We start from the raw sequence: 18,140 nt of genomic DNA, 5'->3' as shown, positions 1-18,140 counted from the left end.
AGTCTACAGGTGAGAAAAATGGGAAATTGTGGTCACCAGATGAAGAGGTTTCTCCAGAAGTCCTAGCAAAGGTACATTAGTTTCTTACCTTTAACTGTAAGGCATAGCAATTTCTCACAAAAATGTACAACAGTATTAAATCTATTTGTCAATATAAACATAAACAGTATAGCTTGGCCTTTGTAACGTATCGGCCTTCAAAGAAATTCAGTTTCTGTATGTCTGGTCGTACAAGTACGTTGCTCTTTATTTGCTGATAAAGGTTTGTTTCATTAAATGCTCTTCGAAGTTGGTGTAATTAATTTGTTACAAATGCCTACTTAATCTCTGTTCAGCTAATACACGTGAAATGATGTGATATTTGCTTCTTGCCTTATAATGAAATAGCTTTTTAAAAATTTCTTATTGTTACTTTTATGTTATGTAAATGAAAATGGAACAAGGTAAGTAAATGAATAAATGCTTAGAATCTAGACAGCCATCTCCTAAAACTGAAGTTAGAAGGCTTTACGGTCTTAAAAATGGAATTACCTGTCTTAAGTAACAAGTTCACATTTTTTCAGTTGTTTCTACAGTACATGAATACATACATTCAAATATATGATAAAGCAAATTGAAAGAAAATGTGAGAAGCATGTTGCAAAAGTATTAATCTTCCTTTTTTCCAATCCGGTTTTTGTGTTATGTCTTGGCACAGGAATCACCAACCCAGTGCCATTGGGCACCAAGTTAGGGACCCTTGTGTATGGGGTCGGGAGGGATTTTTAAAAATTGCAAGCGCTTCCTTCACCCTTGGTGGGGCATTTCTGAATGTGTGGGTGCTCAAGTATGCTGTGCATGTGTGATTGAGAGAGATGCACTTGGCTGGGGGGGGGTGAGATGTGGGAGGGAGGGAAGGGATGGGTTTATGTGTAGCCTTAGATATTTGTGGTGTGCATGTGTGAGAGGGAGGGATATATTCATCTGTGGTTTGTTTGTATGTTGTGGTCTGAGAAAGAGAGAGGGAGATGCGCTTGGCAGAGATGCATGTGTTCCTGTGGTCTGTAGGTGTGTATGCTGAGTTTGAAAGAATAAATGAGTGGTGTAGCCACCTTGTATTTTCCCCCTGATACTCAGGCTCCCTGCTGTTACTAGTCAGCAACAGGATCATTGTCTATGTGTGTGGAAAATATTGTGTCACCTCCAGAGTCAGAACCAGGAAGACATAGCTGACATCCCACAGCAAGCATGAGCTTGTCAGAGTGGGATGAGGGAAGTAGCAGTGACCATACTCGCTCGAATTTTGTTTTATGCCATAGCAACTGTGTTGTGTTCTGACTTAATGGCAGCTGTTTTGCGACTGGCACCCAGAGTGTTTTCTCAAAATTAGAAATGGGCCCACTGGTCCAGAAAGGTTGGTGACCCTTGTTTAACATGAAATTCACACAGGTTTTTTCTATTCTGAAATTGAATGTGAATACAATTTTCAGTCGTTATATTTCAATAGAGGAGGCTCTCAGATCGTAGGCGGTGAACTAAAATATACTTAGTAATGCTGTTAGAAGTATCAATGACTTGATTTTATCTGCTAATAGGTTCAAGCAATTAAACTTCTAGTACGTTGGCTTTTGGGTATGAAGAATAACCAGTCAAAATCTGCAAATTCAACACTCCGGTTACTATCAGCTATGTTGGTCAGTGAAGGAGACTTGACAGAACAGAAGAGAATTAGGTAAGACTTCCCCCAAATTTTCACTGATAACAGTTGATATTTATGTCCCGATCCATCAAGTTGCTTAGAAGCAAGAACTGTGTATATAGAATTTATTGCGGTGGATGATGAAGCCACTGGATTGGGTAATTCCCTCATCACGTGACGGAGGCAGGAGCACAGAATTGTGGTAGGCAGGCTTAAATTAGTTTTTCAGACTCGCCAAGCAGCAATAATCAATGTACATACCTAGAAAAGAAATCTGAACATACCTGCCTACCTCCCCCTGGCTGATGACATGCCCCCAAAATAAATAATGTAACTCCTTAAACAGAGGAACAAAGGGAACCCTTAAATAAAGCCTTGGCGGTAGTCTGAAATTAGCACAACTGCAGACTACAGCAGGGAGGGTTGCAGTGTCTTCATCGTCCGCCTTATAAATCTACTCTTCAGTTAAGACCAATTGTTCTTTCCCTTATTAGAACTGAAAGAGAGGACACAAAACATTTATTTTGTTTGTTTGTTTGTTTTTAACATTTTCTAGTGTTTCAGACATTCAAATAAACATACATATAGTGTTTCCATTTTAAATTCATGGAGTATTTTTTCACATTTTGTTTACATTCTGGATGAGTCACTTGTCGTATGCATTGTGCAGTTGGGGGAAGAGAGAGAACTTTGGGAGGGTAATGATCTTTGGTTCTATTGCATAGTGTTTGTGCAGGGGTTTTGTGTCAGCATCACATGGGTAGGTCCTTCATTTATATACTTATTTATTTTTGTGGGCAGCTACAGCTCACAGTGTGTTTTGGGATGAGTTTTCTCATCTATGGTGCAGTGTGTGTAAAATTTACATGGTAATGTTCACAGCATGGTGACCAGGAAGTTAGTTTCTCAGCTAGAAGTCATGACCTTTCCGTGAAATTCTAGACGTTTCATACTGCTTATGCATCTTTAGACACAAGGTTGTCTTCTGAGATACAGGGATGATTGTCTTCTCTTGTATGCAGCAAATCTGATATGTCCCGTCTACGTCTGGCTGCTGGCAGTGCCATAATGAAGCTTGCACAGGAGCCCTGTTACCACGAAATTATTACCCCAGAGCAATTCCAACTCTGTGCATTGGTCATTAACGTAAGTAATTGTCTTTGAAGAGCTGTGAGAGGAACAATTAATTAAGGTAGGGCACATTCCCTATCATAAAGCTACTGTTTAGTCTAAGATTACCTGTCTTTCTTTCCTTAAACCAGAGCTTTCCAAAATGTGTGTCATGACACATTAGTGTGTCGGCTGCAGTGTGTCATGTGAACGCTCTCTGCACTTCTCCCGGGACTGGAAAGGGGTTAGTTTAACCTCCAGTTTGCTAGTAAAACTGAATTACTGTGTTGTGAAATGAGGCATGTCTAAAAAGTGTGTCACCAACGTGAAAAGTTTGGAAAGCTCTGCCTTAAACTTTGCAGATACTGCAAGCGTATTTTACTGTTTTACAGAATTGTTTCTGTTGACACCCATATGGTTTGCTTAGTTGCTAAGTTGCACTTGTCCTGTTCTTTTCCTCTCTTGCAGGATGAATGTTACCAGGTGAGGCAGATATTTGCTCAGAAGCTGCATAAAGCACTGGTAAAATTACTGCTCCCATTGGAGTACATGGCAATATTTGCATTGTGTGCCAAAGACCCCGTAAAAGAAAGGAGAGCGCATGCAAGACAGTGCTTACTTAAAAATATAAGTATACGACGAGAGTACATTAAACAGAACCCCATGGCCAATGGTTAGTAAATTTGCTTGCAAGTAAAATTGTATCTTGTGGCATTTTTATTTCAAATTCTGTTTTTTTGGTTGTGGTTGAAGAATATAGTAGTTGTGTTCATATATGCTCTGAGAGGTCATTCCTTAAATCTTCCAATAATCACACAATTGAATTAGCTTCACAAAATTTTTGTAAAATGTGTTACAGCTATATTGCTTACTTGCATAATAGAAAATTAGAAAAATCTCTGGTGTTGGCTATGTGTCTTTACATTATGCTTAGAACATGTTTATATTATGTTATTCCAGAAAAGCTGCTATCCCTGCTGCCTGAATATGTGGTACCATACATGATTCACTTGCTGGCCCATGATCCAGATTTTACAAAACCTCAAGATGTTGATCAGCTTCGTGATATCAAAGAGTATGTGTCATTCTCTATTGGATATTTGAAAAATGCTAATTTAGATGTTGGATAGATACAGCCCCCAAACTTTCATTTCGCAGTTCTAACAAAGAGAACAATGCCCATTTTTTACTGTAAACTTCACAATTGTTGCTATTTGTTAAATTTATATATCACTCTTCATTCGAAGATCATAGGGCAGTTCACAACACAAATTTAGGATTTCCTCAGGAACTCTTAAAAACATTCATTTTTTAAAAAAGAACTTAATAAAAAGAATTTAAAAAAACAAAAAAAACATTCATATTGGTGGCTCTTGTTCACACAGTGCATTTTGTTAAATTCATATATTCTACTCCTCTAAGTTGCTCAGAATGTTGTTTAGGTATTATTCAAAGGCAGTCTGCCAGGCAGGCAGCTTACTGGACCAGACCTGCCTGTTTTCCACAGTAGATAGAACCACATCATGTGTCCTCAATGCATTCTGAAGAAAGTCTTAGCATCTGAAAAATTATGCGACAGCAGGCTTGAGCACACTGTTGTTGCTGCATGGAGACTGGTTTCCATGATGGCTACCCTTTTTGGATAATCATGGTTGTTAATTTGGGGGCAGGGGAGGTTGGTTTTCAAATTACCAGGCTCTGCAAATTTGAGAGGATTCCACTTACTAAGCTTCCAGGTCATATTTTCCAAAGCTTCAACCCCCCCCCCCGCTCCCCCGCATTCCTTCTCCCAGCTTCTCCCCAACTTCTAAGGACTTCTTCCTGTGGCTTGCAATTCCCTCCTTTTGCCCTAATTTGGGTGGGTAGGGATGGTCAAATTTCTAGTTCATTGTATTGCTAAAATCATGTATTGTGGGATACCTGGACATAGCATTTTGAGCTGGAAGGGAGGTGTTTTCAGACTCAAGTATGCTTTTTTTCTGGGGAATGTTGTTAGTGGTGTTACATGCAACTCTTAGCATTGGGGTGTTTCGATTTCATTAGGTGCCTTTGGTTCATGCTGGAAGTCTTAATGACAAAAAACGAAAACAACAGCCATGCCTTCATGAAAAAGATGACAGAAAGTATCAGACTTACGCGGGATGGACAGTCTCCAGATGAGCCAAAAGCCAATGAAGTAAGAAATGTGGTGGAAAGAGATTGGTTTTGAAGTCAGTTTTTGAACAAGATGAACAGAATGCTTCAGAGCAAGCAATAAGCCAGAATCTCATTTCTCTCCAGAGAGAATTTTAGTTGTAAGCATTTTGTGTTAGCAATCTCATCTTTACAGAGCGAAAAAGTTAATCCGGCAGAATGTAGTTGTCATCAAGCAAGCAAAATCTTGTTTTGTTTTCTTCATTCCTCCTCCCCTTCTTCCTTTGCCATGTTGAATGTTTGTTTTGTGATCGCAAAAAAAGCCAACCACCACAAAATTCCCACAGAAGGGAAAGCCCTGGATCTCCTCTTACTTGTGGCCCTTTTCTGAGCACTTGGCACAAATAAGAGTTCTCTCCTCCCCCACTTCATATGGCAGCAGTTTGCTGATCTATTTCATTGGCTAATGTTATGGTTCGAATCTGCGATCAAACAAGAGGAGTGACTTTTCCCCTCTAACCTGCTCATAAGCCATAAAGGGAGGCCTTGTTAGGGGCATCACATTGCAGTCTCTGAATTTCCCACTTAAGTTTCAGTATTTTCTTACTTGCTATGGACAAAGGTTAGCCACCAGTTAACAGAGTTAGGAAGAAGCTTTTGCTGCCAGTGAGGGAGTGGTGTTACCTCCCTCATATGTGTGGTTTATTGTAGAGTTTTGTATTTCATGCTCCGATGACAAGAACAGCCCAGAAGATCAGTTCCATGCCATTTTGGCTTGAGATTCCTGCTAGCCTCTCCAGTGTTCTTTCAGCATGTGGGTTGAGTGGTGGTATCAGTCACCATTTGGACTGTTGGATGGATCCTTGCCCCACATCACACCAAATTCTGCTAGCTGTAATTAAATATGGACAGATCAAGTCTAAACCAGTCTATATCAATGTTGAATATGTTTATTCATAAGTCCATCCTGTCCCACTTCCAGGTTTATCTGAAAATCAACACGAAAAATTCATATTTCATTACATATCTTCTTATAAAATACCATTTCATCTCTATGTACTCATTTCTAAGCATATATTACCTGAAATACTCATTGTTAATATATTTTGATAGGGGTATTTTGAGCAAAGAGCTGTCACAGAATTTGGAGAAGTGCAAAATACAAAGGATAATTTTGTGCCGATCTGCACATTAGTTCAGGAGGTGTGGATTGGATCACAGAAATCACATTTCTCAAATATAACTAGCTGTAATCAATTTATGTTACAACCTTTTAAAAAAAACACCATTTCAGTCTCTGTAGTTCTTCTCCTCTTACCGTGTGTTGGGGGGACTAGTTTATTGAAACAATAAGAAGCTAGGAATTGTATTCAACTAACCTCTTCATCGTATTCTTCCATTTCAGTAGCTCTGCTCTGAGTAGGACTAGCTGTTACAGCAAGCTACTTAAACCTTAGTCCTGTTTGTTTGTAAAATTTAGAAAAAGCTTGCTTCATTTTGTTCAAAAGTATAGTGTAGAAAATTAGGCAGGATTTGCACTGGGAGATAATATGTCTATGGGGAATCCCATTTTTTTTAAAAAAAGCATAAAATAAGTCTGTAATGTAATTGGCATACTGATTTCTATATGCTATAGTTACATTTGTTTTACGTTGTAAAGTGATTTCTAAAGTCCTTTTACAATCCCCCCCCCCCACAGAAACTCTATACTGTATGTGACGTGGCCCTGTGTGTAATCAACAGCAAAAGTGCTTTATGTAATGCAGAGTCTCCAAAGGATCCTGTATTGCCAACCAAATTTTTTACGCAACCTGAAAAGGTAATTTTCTACAACAAACAAATCTTTTTGTGTTCTCTTCTACTTAAGCATACCTTCGAATATGGGAACTTCATTCTTGGTTGTATTTTCTAAATTACCTATTTAGATAATTACCTAACTATTGCCATGTTCTGTTCCTCTCCCGTGAAACCAAATTGCTCTTAAAACTTCTTTGTGGTCCTATTCTTTGGACATTCAGCAGTATTGAATCTGCCATTACTAGAATATAGTGAAAGTGACAAGCTAAAGGAATTAAATATACAGGTGTCTATAATATGCAAAATCAGTAGTACTGTCAAAAGCACTCTCACAACGGGACAAAAGTTTACTCTGTTTAGCTTAGTGCATATTTCTTAAATATGCTTTAGGACCTTGGATTAGTGAGCCACTGTTGAACATTGAGCGGACTGCCTAGTTTTCTGATTGAGCTTTTATAGAGGAGTTTAGATCCTGTTATTATAGTGAATACATGCACCTCAGGGTGGCTAGCAGCAATTGAAACCAATACGTACTGTATTAAGGTGTTATCCAATTTTAATCATCCTTGGATAGACCCATTGAATCCATTTATTTTAGTGAGTCTGCTCTGAGTATGACCATTGAATATCTCCCCAAAATGTTCCATAGAACAACAATACAAAACATTTTCTTTCCAAGATTCCAGTTTTAACTTAAATGACAAAACAAAACCCTGCTGGACAAGACAGGTCCCTCCCCCCCCCCCCCCCCCCCCCGTTGAAAGGGCCTCTAAATGCTCCTCTGCTTGAAATGCAATTCACTGTGTAACCCCACCAGGACCCTGGGCTCATAAAACAAGTCTCACACTTCTTGGGTTGCGGTCCTGTTTTATGAACAAAGTTTACTTGGGGGAGGAGCTATTTTGAATAAGGGTAGGGAACATTTGGTCCACCAGATGTTAGGACTCCAATGTCCATCAGCCCCAGCCAACATGGTCAGTGGCCAGGATGATTGGAATTGTCGTCAGCATCATTTGGAGGACCAAACGTTCCTCCCCTCTGGTTTAGAAGCACTCGTTCTTGAAAACTGGAAAGCATTTCAGAATCTCTGCTCCCTGTCAAATTACATAATCTATCCTGAAAATACTAAATAACTTCTCTTTTTCTCTTCCCCCCCAAAGGATTTTTGCAATGAAAGGAATTATATTTCGGAAGAGATGAGAGTTCTTCTCTTAACCGGAAAGGTGTTGTTTCTACTTTTTTTTATTTGACACGTATAAATGATGAACCCTTTCAATTTCTGAGAAATGATAAAATTAAGCAGAGGCTTGACAACCATATGTCAGGAGTGCTCTGATGGTGTTTCCTGCTTGGCAGGGGGTTGGACTCGATGGCCCTTGTGGTCTCTTCCAACTCTATGATTCTATATACATGACTAACTCAGTGCAACCCATTTAGGCTGTATTTATTTGAGTCTAAATCCCATTGAATTCTGTAGGACTTTTTCAGAGTGCAGAGGACAACACTGTTAAATTACTTACAGGTTCACCTAAAGCGTATTAGCCCCTTTGATTTCAGAGCTAATTTGTTGGTTGTGGGTCAGCTTCACTAAGATAAAACAAGAACTTTTATTTTTATGTAAAGGGTGTAAGGAGAAACAATGCTGAGACAATTTGTACCTCAATAATTTAGGCATGTGGTGAACTTGAGGTTGTGGGGGAAATGAAGCCTTTCACTATAACCTTGGAGCTATATCACATTTATAAGTAGGAGAAAGTTCAGGAATTTTTACTAGGCATGGTGTAGCTGCAGCTGTTTAATGATATCCAATTAATATGTCTTATAGACCAAAATGCAAGGGGCCATTTTATATATTGTAGAGATATTTTTTTTAAAAAAAATTATACATTGTGAATTGTGTGTTTGCATGTATTTCAAACTTATTAAATAGGCCTGCTCTTGTTCATTTTAGCCCAAACCAACTGGTGTATTAGGTGCTGTAAATAAACCTTTATCTGCAACTGGAAGGAGACCATATATCCGAAGCGCAGGATCAGAAACTGGAAGCAATAATAGCGTAAACTCTGAACTGAGCTCTCCTGCAGGAAACAAATCAAGGTCTAATACTTTTCAGCAATATAATTCAGATTTAAAAAACATATTAAAGGATTCTCTCAATATAGGATTGTACTTTACTTTTCTTAATTATGTGGAAAATTGCTATTTTTCAGTATTTTATTTTTCTAAAATTCAGAGTTTGCAAACTTTTCAGTGTCATAAAGGAATATCAAATTCTTAGAATTCCAAGTCCTTTAATGAACTAAGTCTGCCAATCACTTCTTCACCTCCATTTTGAATTTTGAAATGAACATTTATATATTTGGTCTCACCATCTGCTTTCAATTGTATTACCTGTTAGAATGTTTTATGTAGTCGCAGTATTATATCTAATGAGGTTTGGATTAGTTCACATTGCTAGTTGCACATTTTTCTCAAATTGTTAACTCTTTTACTCTCACACACAGCTTTATTGTGGTCCATAGACCCAAAATACACAGTACAATAATAGTATATATCAGCAGTTATTAAGGTATAAAAACTGAATCTCAAACAACAGAATAGATTGAGTGCATATCTATGTTCACGTGGATTTAGAAATATTAGGATTACCATTGAAATGAAGTATTTCAGGGTAGAATTTATTTTAAATGCATATTTTTTTAAATAACATCTTCCACTTTCAACCCTGGGGGTTGCTGTAGTTAAGAAGATAATGAATTTAAAAAGTTAATGCAGGATCACAATCCAGCACAGAGGCAGGGGCATATTAAAACCTTTGCATTAGCATTAACCAGTTTACAAGAAATCTTGATCAGTTCTTTTACCTTCTTGATCAGTTCTTTTACCAGTTAGGCTTGAAGAAGGGAAATAGATTTTTTTCCCTTCCATAATTTAACAGAAAACCAAATTTACATTGATTTTTAAAATTCTTCCAACAGAGAGCAGAGCTCAGACATATCAGAAACTGGTGTCAGTGAAAATGATGAAAATCCAGTGAGAATTATTTCTGTCACCCCAGCAAAAATAGAACCTGTAAAGAACAAGGTATGGTTGAATTTTTTTTAAGCACTTCTAGGTAATCCAACTAAAAATTGTATCCAGGAATTGGTGACTAACATTTTAATATAACTGTTGCATTTTATTTGCGATTCCATGAAAACAACACCCCAGATTGATAACGTCAACAGTTTCCCAACAAGTCGGAAGAAGTCATCTTAGCAGTTGATAGCAAGATTTTCCTTATTTATTCAAATATCCTGCTTTAATGTTGTTGTACTATGTTTTGGCTCCAGTTGAGCTGCTCGAGTATGGTACAGAGAGAACTTTTAAAGCACATTAAATAATATTATGCAAGGACTTGTCATGCTGTCATCTGATAGTTTCTTTCATGCCCATAATGTTTTAAGTTGGATTTTAATTTAAGTAGAAAACCTAAGCCAGTAGACACGACATTGAGAAATACTTCAAAGCTTGTTGTATTTCTATAACGAGTTTCCCAAATGCTTCTTTATATTTTTGGGAATGAGAATTCCCCATTGCAACAGTATGTCCCCTTGGACCGATTATTTTGTGGTACTTGAAAGGTTATTGCTGTAGCTGCCCTTGGAAACTACTTTCTAAAATGCTTGCAAGGTTTTGAAATAGATATAACTGCCACCTGACTGTCAGGGATTCAGCTGACAACAAACTAAGCCTTATTTCCCCCCTCTAGGAGATAAACTCTGATCAGGCAACGCAAGGAAATGTTAGCACTGAGCGTGGAAAGAAAAGAACTGCAACAGCCGCCGGAGCAGAAAATATTCATCAAAAGTCAGAAGAAAAAAAAACAGATGAATCGGGCCAGCCTGCCCCTCCCAAACCTAGGAGAGGGCGTCCCCCCAAGTCTGAATCTCAGGGCACCATGGCAAAAAATGCTGAAACGAGTAAACCATCTGGTAGGGGGCGGAAAAGGGCAGCACCCAGCCAGGAAGGTCCAGGGAGTTTAGAGGCAAGCAATGCCAAAGCACCAAAACAGCAAGATGCACCGAAAAAAGCAGTACCAGCACAGAGACAGATTGATCTACAAAGGTAAACACAAATACACTGCTTTCTTTCTCTGGGAAGTTGTCCTGAATTGGCTATAATTTGTCAGAAATGCCAAGTGACATCGCAGTAAATCCTAGCCATCTCCACGGAACTTCTTTTGCATTTTTTTGCAAACTGCTCCCTGCACTCTTTCCTCCCTCGTCACATGTCTCTTGTTTATTGTGCCCTTTAATTCCTATTTACTTACCCTTTTGCCATCCTAGTCCTTCCCCACCACACACAAAATCCAATTGCTGAACAATACATGTTTTCAAAAAAATGCAGCTAGTTCATTTGCATAACACAGGTTTTCTTTAACACAGAGATATGTGTGCATGTATAAAAAGACATCGCTTAAAAGATTCCCCCCCCCCCCATGCAAATGCAGATGAACATCAGGGTCAAGGAGTGTGGAAGACCAATTACCAGAAGTCTCTCCATTTTAAAAAGCCAGCTGACATGGAATATTCAGAGCAGCAGTGGCTGCTGATAAGTCAGCAGAGTGGCCAGCTCTTGGAGATCTGATCTTGCCAAAATCCAGACCATGGGTAGGCAAACTAAGGCCCGGGGGCCGGATCCAGCCCAATCACCTTCTAAATCCAGCCCGCGGACGGTCCGGGAATCAGTGTGTTTTTACATGAGTAGAATGTGTCCTTTTATTTAAAATGCATCTCTGGGTTATTTGTGGGGCCTGCCTGGTGTTTTTATATGAGTAGGAATGGGTGCTTTTATTTAAAATGCACCTCTGGGTTATTTGTGGGGCATAGGAATTTGTTCATTTCCTGCCCCCCCAAAAATATATATATATATATAGTCCGGCCCCCCACAAGGTCTGAGGGATAGTGGACTGGCCCCCTGCTGAAAAAGTTTGCTGACCCCCGATCCAGACAGTCAAACATACGAGCTGCTCCTGTCCCTTCTTGTTAAGAATAGGCAACTCCTGCTGGGATCAAGAAATTTGAAAGTGGGCACTAATGGAAAAACCCTTAGATTGTTCATATTTAGGAAAAACACTGAGGTGGATAGATTTCATGAAACATGGTATTGCTTGTTTGCAACTAGTCCTCCGGATACACATGGCCAACTGTGGTCAGGAACTCTGGGCTGAATAGTACAAATCAAACAGAGACATTCTGTAATATTACTACAGACGAACTATTATTTCCCTTATTGGTGGAATCAGCTGGTTTGTTTTCCCTAATGTTAGGTATCGTTATTTTTATCCTGTATGCTTTATAAGAAAAATAAAAAACACATTTTTTAAAAAAGAATGGGCAACTGGCACCCTAAAGGTGCACTCTAGTCCCCTATGTACTCACCTGCCGTTATGCAACTTGATGGCTTTCTTCAACGCAAGTTGGGAGGCAGGTAAAAAAAAATCCTTGACATCCCCATCCATGTGTAAACAGCAAAATTGGCTGTGGTAGGTTTTTCTTCTTATGTATTATGCATCTTGGCTGTTGTTTACTTTGCACAAGGCAAGGCACAGACATGTCAGAGTAAGCAGTAGAAGTGCATGATGGGAGAAAGTTGTTCATAGTTGGAGCGTGAGTTAGTCTTTTGCGTGTGGCTTGGTTCACATCAGAATCAGTGGGGAAAGCCAGTGTAAATGGTTTCAGAAATCCCCTAACTAGGGATAATACCACCCATCTCAAGGGTAAAGAACTTTGAGGAAGAGATGTCTCTTTGAGCATGAGAAAGAAATTGTGTCTTCCTCCAGAGTGTTTTGGTACTTTGGCTCATCTATTTTCTGCCTGCGGTTCCTCAAGTGTGCAGTGAGGAGTAGCTACTGCAACCTGGACCCAGTCTCGAAAATCAGATTCAGAAGCCAGCAGCTCTTCCAGAGCACCTGAGCAACCTGGCTGCTCTCGATTTTGTCTATTCACCTCCTCCCTGTTACCCTCTGTGTGTGCATGTTGCTGTGGGATAATGGCAGCACAGTAGGGTAGGATTGGGACTTCTAGAAGTGGTATGGCTAGGATTTGTGTTAGGTTTTAACCTTTAAAGTAGGACCCTCGTACCTACGGGACCGCCTCTCCTGGTATGTCCCATGGAGGACCTTACGGTCTTCAAACAAAAACATCTTGGAGTTCCCGGGCCACAGAGAGGCTAGGCTGGCCTCAACCAGAGCCAGGGCTTTTTTGGCTGTGGCTCCGATCTGTTGGAATGCTCTGTACAAGAGACTAGGGCCCTGCAGGACTTGACATCTTTCCGCAGGGCCTGCAAGACAGAGCTGTTCCACCAGGCCTTTGGCCAAGGCACAGCCTGACCCCCTCCTTTGGTAATCCTCTCAACCCAATGAGAGGGACCAGCTTCCTCACATAGTCAGGAGCAGCCTGAATCTCTCGCAGTTGTCTCTCTGGACGTAGTATCAAGTCCTGATCCTACCTTCTCCCCACTCCCATCTTCTACATATGTTAGAAGATTCCCAGGAAGGGACATGGTCACGGTTGGTGGCCACAAATAATGGCTGGCTGCACAGCCTATTTCTTAGACTAGGAAGAGTTTCAGAAGCAACCAGTGAGATGGCATACGGATCTGGTGCTCAAAAATTGTACGAAATATATGCAGGCTCTTGGGTAGGCCTGCCCAACTTGTGATCCCACCACCAACGTGTGGCCAATCAATGTTGTACATGACTACTAGACTGTCTTGAGCTTGTTGGGTCACAAATTGGGAAGTCCTGTCCTTGGACATGCCTAAATTAGCTCTTTGAGATCTTAGCGAAAACAGAGGAGATAATTCTTTTATGTAAGGAATTTGATTAGACATCCTTTTAGATGTATATACTGGTGGGGGGGAATCTGTATCTCTGGCGTAGTTAAAACCAACTGAAGTATACAGGCAACAACCATTTTACGCTTGCTCAATGCATGCATGATCGTGTACATGTGCATCGCCACAACCCAGCAGTGGCCAGAAAAGGGGGAGTAACCCATGCTCGGGGGCCAGGAATTTAACCCCCGTGCAAATCAGGTGTTGCCTGTATTTAATAGTATATATTGTTCCAATATAGCTGATAATTGTCTAAAGCAATATAGAAACCATTCATACACATCTGTAAAGTCCATTGTTATTCCTTATGTAGACTGCTTGCCCTTTCAAAGAAGGTTAAGAGAAATCTCATGCTAACAAAAATTGACTTAAGCTCTAAAAAGCAGAGCTCATTTTATCTCAGCTCAAAGGACAGAAGTGCAACTCCTAGTTTGATTTAGCTAGGCTTTTACTCCCAAATGATATTCCCATTCTAACGTTTTTCAGAAGCAAGGTGCTGGGAAGTGATGGAGAGTCAGTGTTCGAGATAGAATCAAGTCCTGGATATTCTCCAAGTGAAATGGATCTTTTTAAGCTTTGTGACACTGAGGATACAGGCAGCCAGGAAGACACTGAGGAGACAGAACTAACAGAGAGTGGCTTCCTGAAGGTGCAGCAGGGAGATTATACAGGGCTATGTTCGTATAATTATGGGTGCCGGGAGGAGGTGGTGCTGGTCAGTCCTTGTAGAAATGTCGCTGACATGGATGTAGAAGATCACACAGTACTTCTGCATGTTAAAAATTTAGTGGAAGTTAGGTAATGAAAGTCAATAAACTGGGAACACGTGAAACTGCTATATTTCTGTCATTCTTCCCACCTTCCTTCCTTCGACAAGAGTTTCAATTGCTGAGCTTTTCTAGACAAATGCTACAGCATCTTTATGATGCTCTTTACATTATTGCAGTGGAAATTTACTTAAATAATGTAAATTTAAAGTAATGTCTCTCCCCCCCCCCAAATCAATTCATAAAAAGATTATCAGCCTCCTATAAATGCAAATTATTGTCGTCAGTGGAATTTCGACCAGACCTTTATCACCTACATCAAAGATGATGTGAATACAAACACAATTGACAGTGCAATCCCTAGACATAAATATTCAGGTAATGGGTCCAGTGGTGCTTCCTTCCAGGTAAGTGTGCATAGGCTAGATGACTGTATGCCATGTACCCATGTGTGTTGGGTTCCAAGATGGAACAAAAACGGGATATAAATTTAATAAAAAATAATAATTAAGGAATTTAAGAATTGATTTTAAAAAAAGAAATCAAAGGTGCACTTCAGAGGGGAAAGTTCACTTCGCTCTTGAGCGTTTTCCCAGTAAGTTTCATTTTCTAAACTTTCTTCTTCTTCTCTTCAAGGTAAAAAGAAAACTTCCTTGCAAGGGGAGGAAAAGGAGGGCCAAATGAAGGCATGCTCCAAGCTTCTGCAAAAACCAAGAAATTTCCTGTATAAGGAACTGAAAATACTCAGATCACACCGCTTTCAGCTCTGAAAACAGAAGGAAAATCTGCTTCCCTTTCAGATGACATTGTTCTGCTGAAACTCTTGAGAGAGGCTAAAAGCATCTGTACTTATTTTCCCAGAGACTTTTTTTATGAAAAGTCAATAATTAAGCAAATTGCTTAACACTTGATTCCAGTTTCTGCATATCTGGAGTTAAAAGTGTTTTACTCCATAAATTTTCATGCTGCATTTTTTAAAAGAAAGTCAGAATGAGATCCTTTAAAAAATTCAGACCTAGAATCAGGTATTGCCCACCCTTTTTGCAAGAAAAAATAGAAGCTTACTGAAAGAATTTTAATCCAAGACACAAGGAAAATACCTGAATTCTCATCTGCTTTCCTTTTGGAGACTCCTATGTATAATTCTTTCCGGCTAAATAAGATGTACAGATTTTGGTTCCTGCTATGAAAAGTCACATAGTGACAATTTTTATACATGTTGCTTTCTGACTTTTTATCTGAGTGGGAGACTAATCACTTGATTGATTTGCAAGTAGACATTTCATCTTTTTTTAATTTCCCTCTCCATTTTAGTTTAATATAATTTGCAATAAATGTACATATTGTTGGTTGTTTTATAAAAACATCACTTTTAAGTGGGTTTACTCCTGTGGTTCTGTTGGAATATTCTAAATTTAATGGAGTAAAGGCAGCCCAGCATTTGATTTTATAATGTTTGTCACCAGATTTTTATTATTGATGTAAAATATCAATTTTTAAAAATAGTTGGACTTTTGGCAGCTTTGTAAGGAACGTTGGAAATGTTTAGGATTGCTCTCAATTTTAAGCATTGTGCTGATTGAAAGTAAGTCTGTTTTACGTTTTTGTCTTCCTGTCCAAGCTCATTTTTTAATGTTTAATTTTAGAAGACTTGCATCAATATTGATTTTTTCCCTGGCATTGTTCAGCATACAGTGTACACTTTTAATGTACACATGATCATATTTAAGTTTGTTGCATAAAATAAATGCTTCTAGGTGTCATATGGTATCATTTTTCTCCCCAGAAAAGTCTAATTTCTACTTTGCCTCAGTTCTGCATGGCATCTCTGTATCTGTGTAGGACCAATAAATTTCCTGCTGCCTAAGCACTGATGTCAACACATAAGATTTTGACACTTTGGGAAAGTGTGTGTTCTCCAGTGGACCAGATAGTAGTGTAAAATACTTATGCCCTGGATTTCATAGATTAAAAGAACAAAATAGGCAACAAACAGCTAATCAAGCATCACTCCATAAGAAATAGAAAGATTTTGCATTGTGAACAGAACCTCTGGTCATAGTTTTCACAGCAAGATGTCTTGTGTATTCTGGAGTGTTCAGAAAGCAAAGAGCATTCCAGTATTGCACACAACACCTCTAAGAAACCTAAAATATCAGGGAGACAAGAGAAGCTGCAGATGGTATAATGCAAAATACATTTACTAAGGTATGTAGCCAAGAAGATTTCCCAAGTCTGTTTGAGGGGAATTGTTGGTTTTTGATCTGCTCAGTCAAAATCGGCCTGTACTGTAAGGTTTTAGAATACAATTTCTTGAAACTCTGAATTTTGCATTTTGTCACCTTTTAATATAAGTATCTCTACGCCAGTGTTTAATTTGGGACAGAGGCTATGAAGATAGTCATTAGTGAATGTGTTCTTGCAAGACATGTACTGTACAGTGGTACCTTGGGTCACATACGCTTCAGGTTACAGACTCCGCTAACTGAGAAATAGTACCTCGGGTTAAGAACTTTGCTTCAGGATGAGAACAGAAATTGTGCTCCAGTGGCGTGGCAGCAGCAGGAGGCCCCATTAGCTAAAGTGATGCTTCAGGTTAAGAACAGTTTCAGGTTAAGAACAGACCTCCGGAACGAATTAAGTACTTAACCCAAGGTACCACTGTACTTGAAGGGGTTTGTACCATCATCAGGTGGGCTTTTTAAAATGATGGATTACATCTAGGAGATGCTAGAGGTCACTGAAATATTAGTGTTCTATATTAAATTTTAAGAGCTTAGCATGGGTGATCAATCCTAACTTGCCTTCTGTAATCCCACGCCCTCCAGAAGTTTTAGGGTGTAACTCCCATCAACCCCTGCTAGCCAATGGTTAGGAATTATGGGAGTTATAGTCCAAAACATTGGAGGGCAGCAGGTTTGGCAAACCTGATCTGAGCTATCTTAATACCCCAGTGCAGATGCAGAGGAAAGAACTTCAGAGCTACCTAAATATACTATAGTGTTTCTTAATCTGTCAGGATGCTACCAGTCCAGTGTGTGTAGATCTAAGTCTACCACCATTTGATTAACCAATTTTACTTTCTTCCAGATGTCATGGACCACCACCAGGTGTGCTCCATGGCGATTTCCCTATGTACAGGAGAGACCTAAGGACACTTCCAGCAAGGGTCTGAGTCTGCCTTGAAAAACAGCTTGAGGGTTTTGTGTGGATGGCCAACTGTCATGGATGCTTTAGTTGAGTCATGCATTGCAGGGGTTGGACTCAGGACTCCAGGTGGGATCTGACCAGGGTAGAAAAGAGCAAGACCATCTCTTCCCTTATCAACTTCTGTTGATGCAGCCTAGAATAGCATTAGCTTTTTTTGTTGTTGCATCACTCTGTTGACTCACGTTAAGCTAGTGGTTCACCAAGACCTCTGGAACCTTTTCACATGTACAGTGGTACCTCGGGGTACAGACGCTTCAGGTTACAGACTCCGCTAACCCAGAAATAGTACCTCGGGTTAAGAACTTTGCTTCAGGATGAGAACAGAAACCGTGCTGCGGCAGCACGGCAGCAGCAGGAGGCCCCATTAGCTAAAGTGGTGCTTCAGGTCAAGAACAGTTTCAGGTTAAGAACGGACCTCCAGAACGAATTAAGTTCTTAACCCGAGGTACCACTGTACTGAGTGTTCTACCAGGACTTGACTATGAGCATTATTTCTTTCGGAAAGTTCATTCTGAAAACGCGCCGGGGACGACACACAGCTGTGTCTGCAAGGAGGATCTATAAGC

At 39.7% G+C, this 18,140-nt stretch overlaps 1 protein-coding gene and 1 long non-coding RNA gene across 10 annotated transcripts in view; one reads left to right on the top strand and one right to left on the bottom strand.

Annotated features, from left to right (window-relative positions):
* PDS5A (PDS5 cohesin associated factor A) overlaps window positions 1–16,127 on the top strand; it is a 51,985-nt gene extending 35,858 nt beyond the window's left edge. For 3 of the 9 annotated variants that reach the window (XM_083630083.1, XM_083630082.1, XM_083630084.1), the window contains exons 22-34: window positions 3–71; window positions 1,575–1,711; window positions 2,701–2,824; window positions 3,257–3,461; window positions 3,749–3,863; window positions 4,832–4,964; window positions 6,621–6,740; window positions 7,879–7,941; window positions 8,670–8,815; window positions 9,697–9,802; window positions 10,470–10,825; window positions 14,084–14,246; window positions 15,001–16,127. In XM_083630083.1, the coding sequence (XP_083486209.1) occupies window positions 3–71; window positions 1,575–1,711; window positions 2,701–2,824; window positions 3,257–3,461; window positions 3,749–3,863; window positions 4,832–4,964; window positions 6,621–6,740; window positions 7,879–7,941; window positions 8,670–8,815; window positions 9,697–9,802; window positions 10,470–10,825; window positions 14,084–14,246; window positions 15,001–15,048 (1,785 nt within the window). In that variant the 3' untranslated portion in view covers window positions 15,049–16,127. Of the gene's footprint in view, window positions 1–2; window positions 72–1,574; window positions 1,712–2,700; window positions 2,825–3,256; window positions 3,462–3,748; window positions 3,864–4,831; window positions 4,965–6,620; window positions 6,741–7,878; window positions 7,942–8,669; window positions 8,816–9,696; window positions 9,803–10,469; window positions 10,826–14,083 lie in introns of all 9 variants that reach the window. The other 6 variants (XM_083630086.1, XM_083630085.1, XM_083630087.1 and 3 more) reach the window with 2 other exon arrangements.
* Window positions 6,616–8,671, bottom strand: LOC310770339. The gene is made up of 3 exons (XR_014552087.1): window positions 8,456–8,671; window positions 8,129–8,360; window positions 6,616–8,024 (listed from the first exon to the last, which is right to left on the bottom strand). It is a non-coding gene; the product is annotated as an uncharacterized lncRNA (long non-coding RNA).
* Window positions 16,128–18,140: the final 2,013 nt, after the last annotated feature.

The sequence above is a fragment of the Podarcis filfolensis genome (assembly GCF_964270895.1).
Source record: "Podarcis filfolensis genome assembly, chromosome: 9".
NCBI lineage: Eukaryota > Metazoa > Chordata > Lepidosauria > Squamata > Lacertidae > Podarcis > Podarcis filfolensis.
The sequence above is the reverse complement of the archived record's forward strand: the minus strand, read 5'-3'. Positions and strand labels throughout refer to the sequence as shown.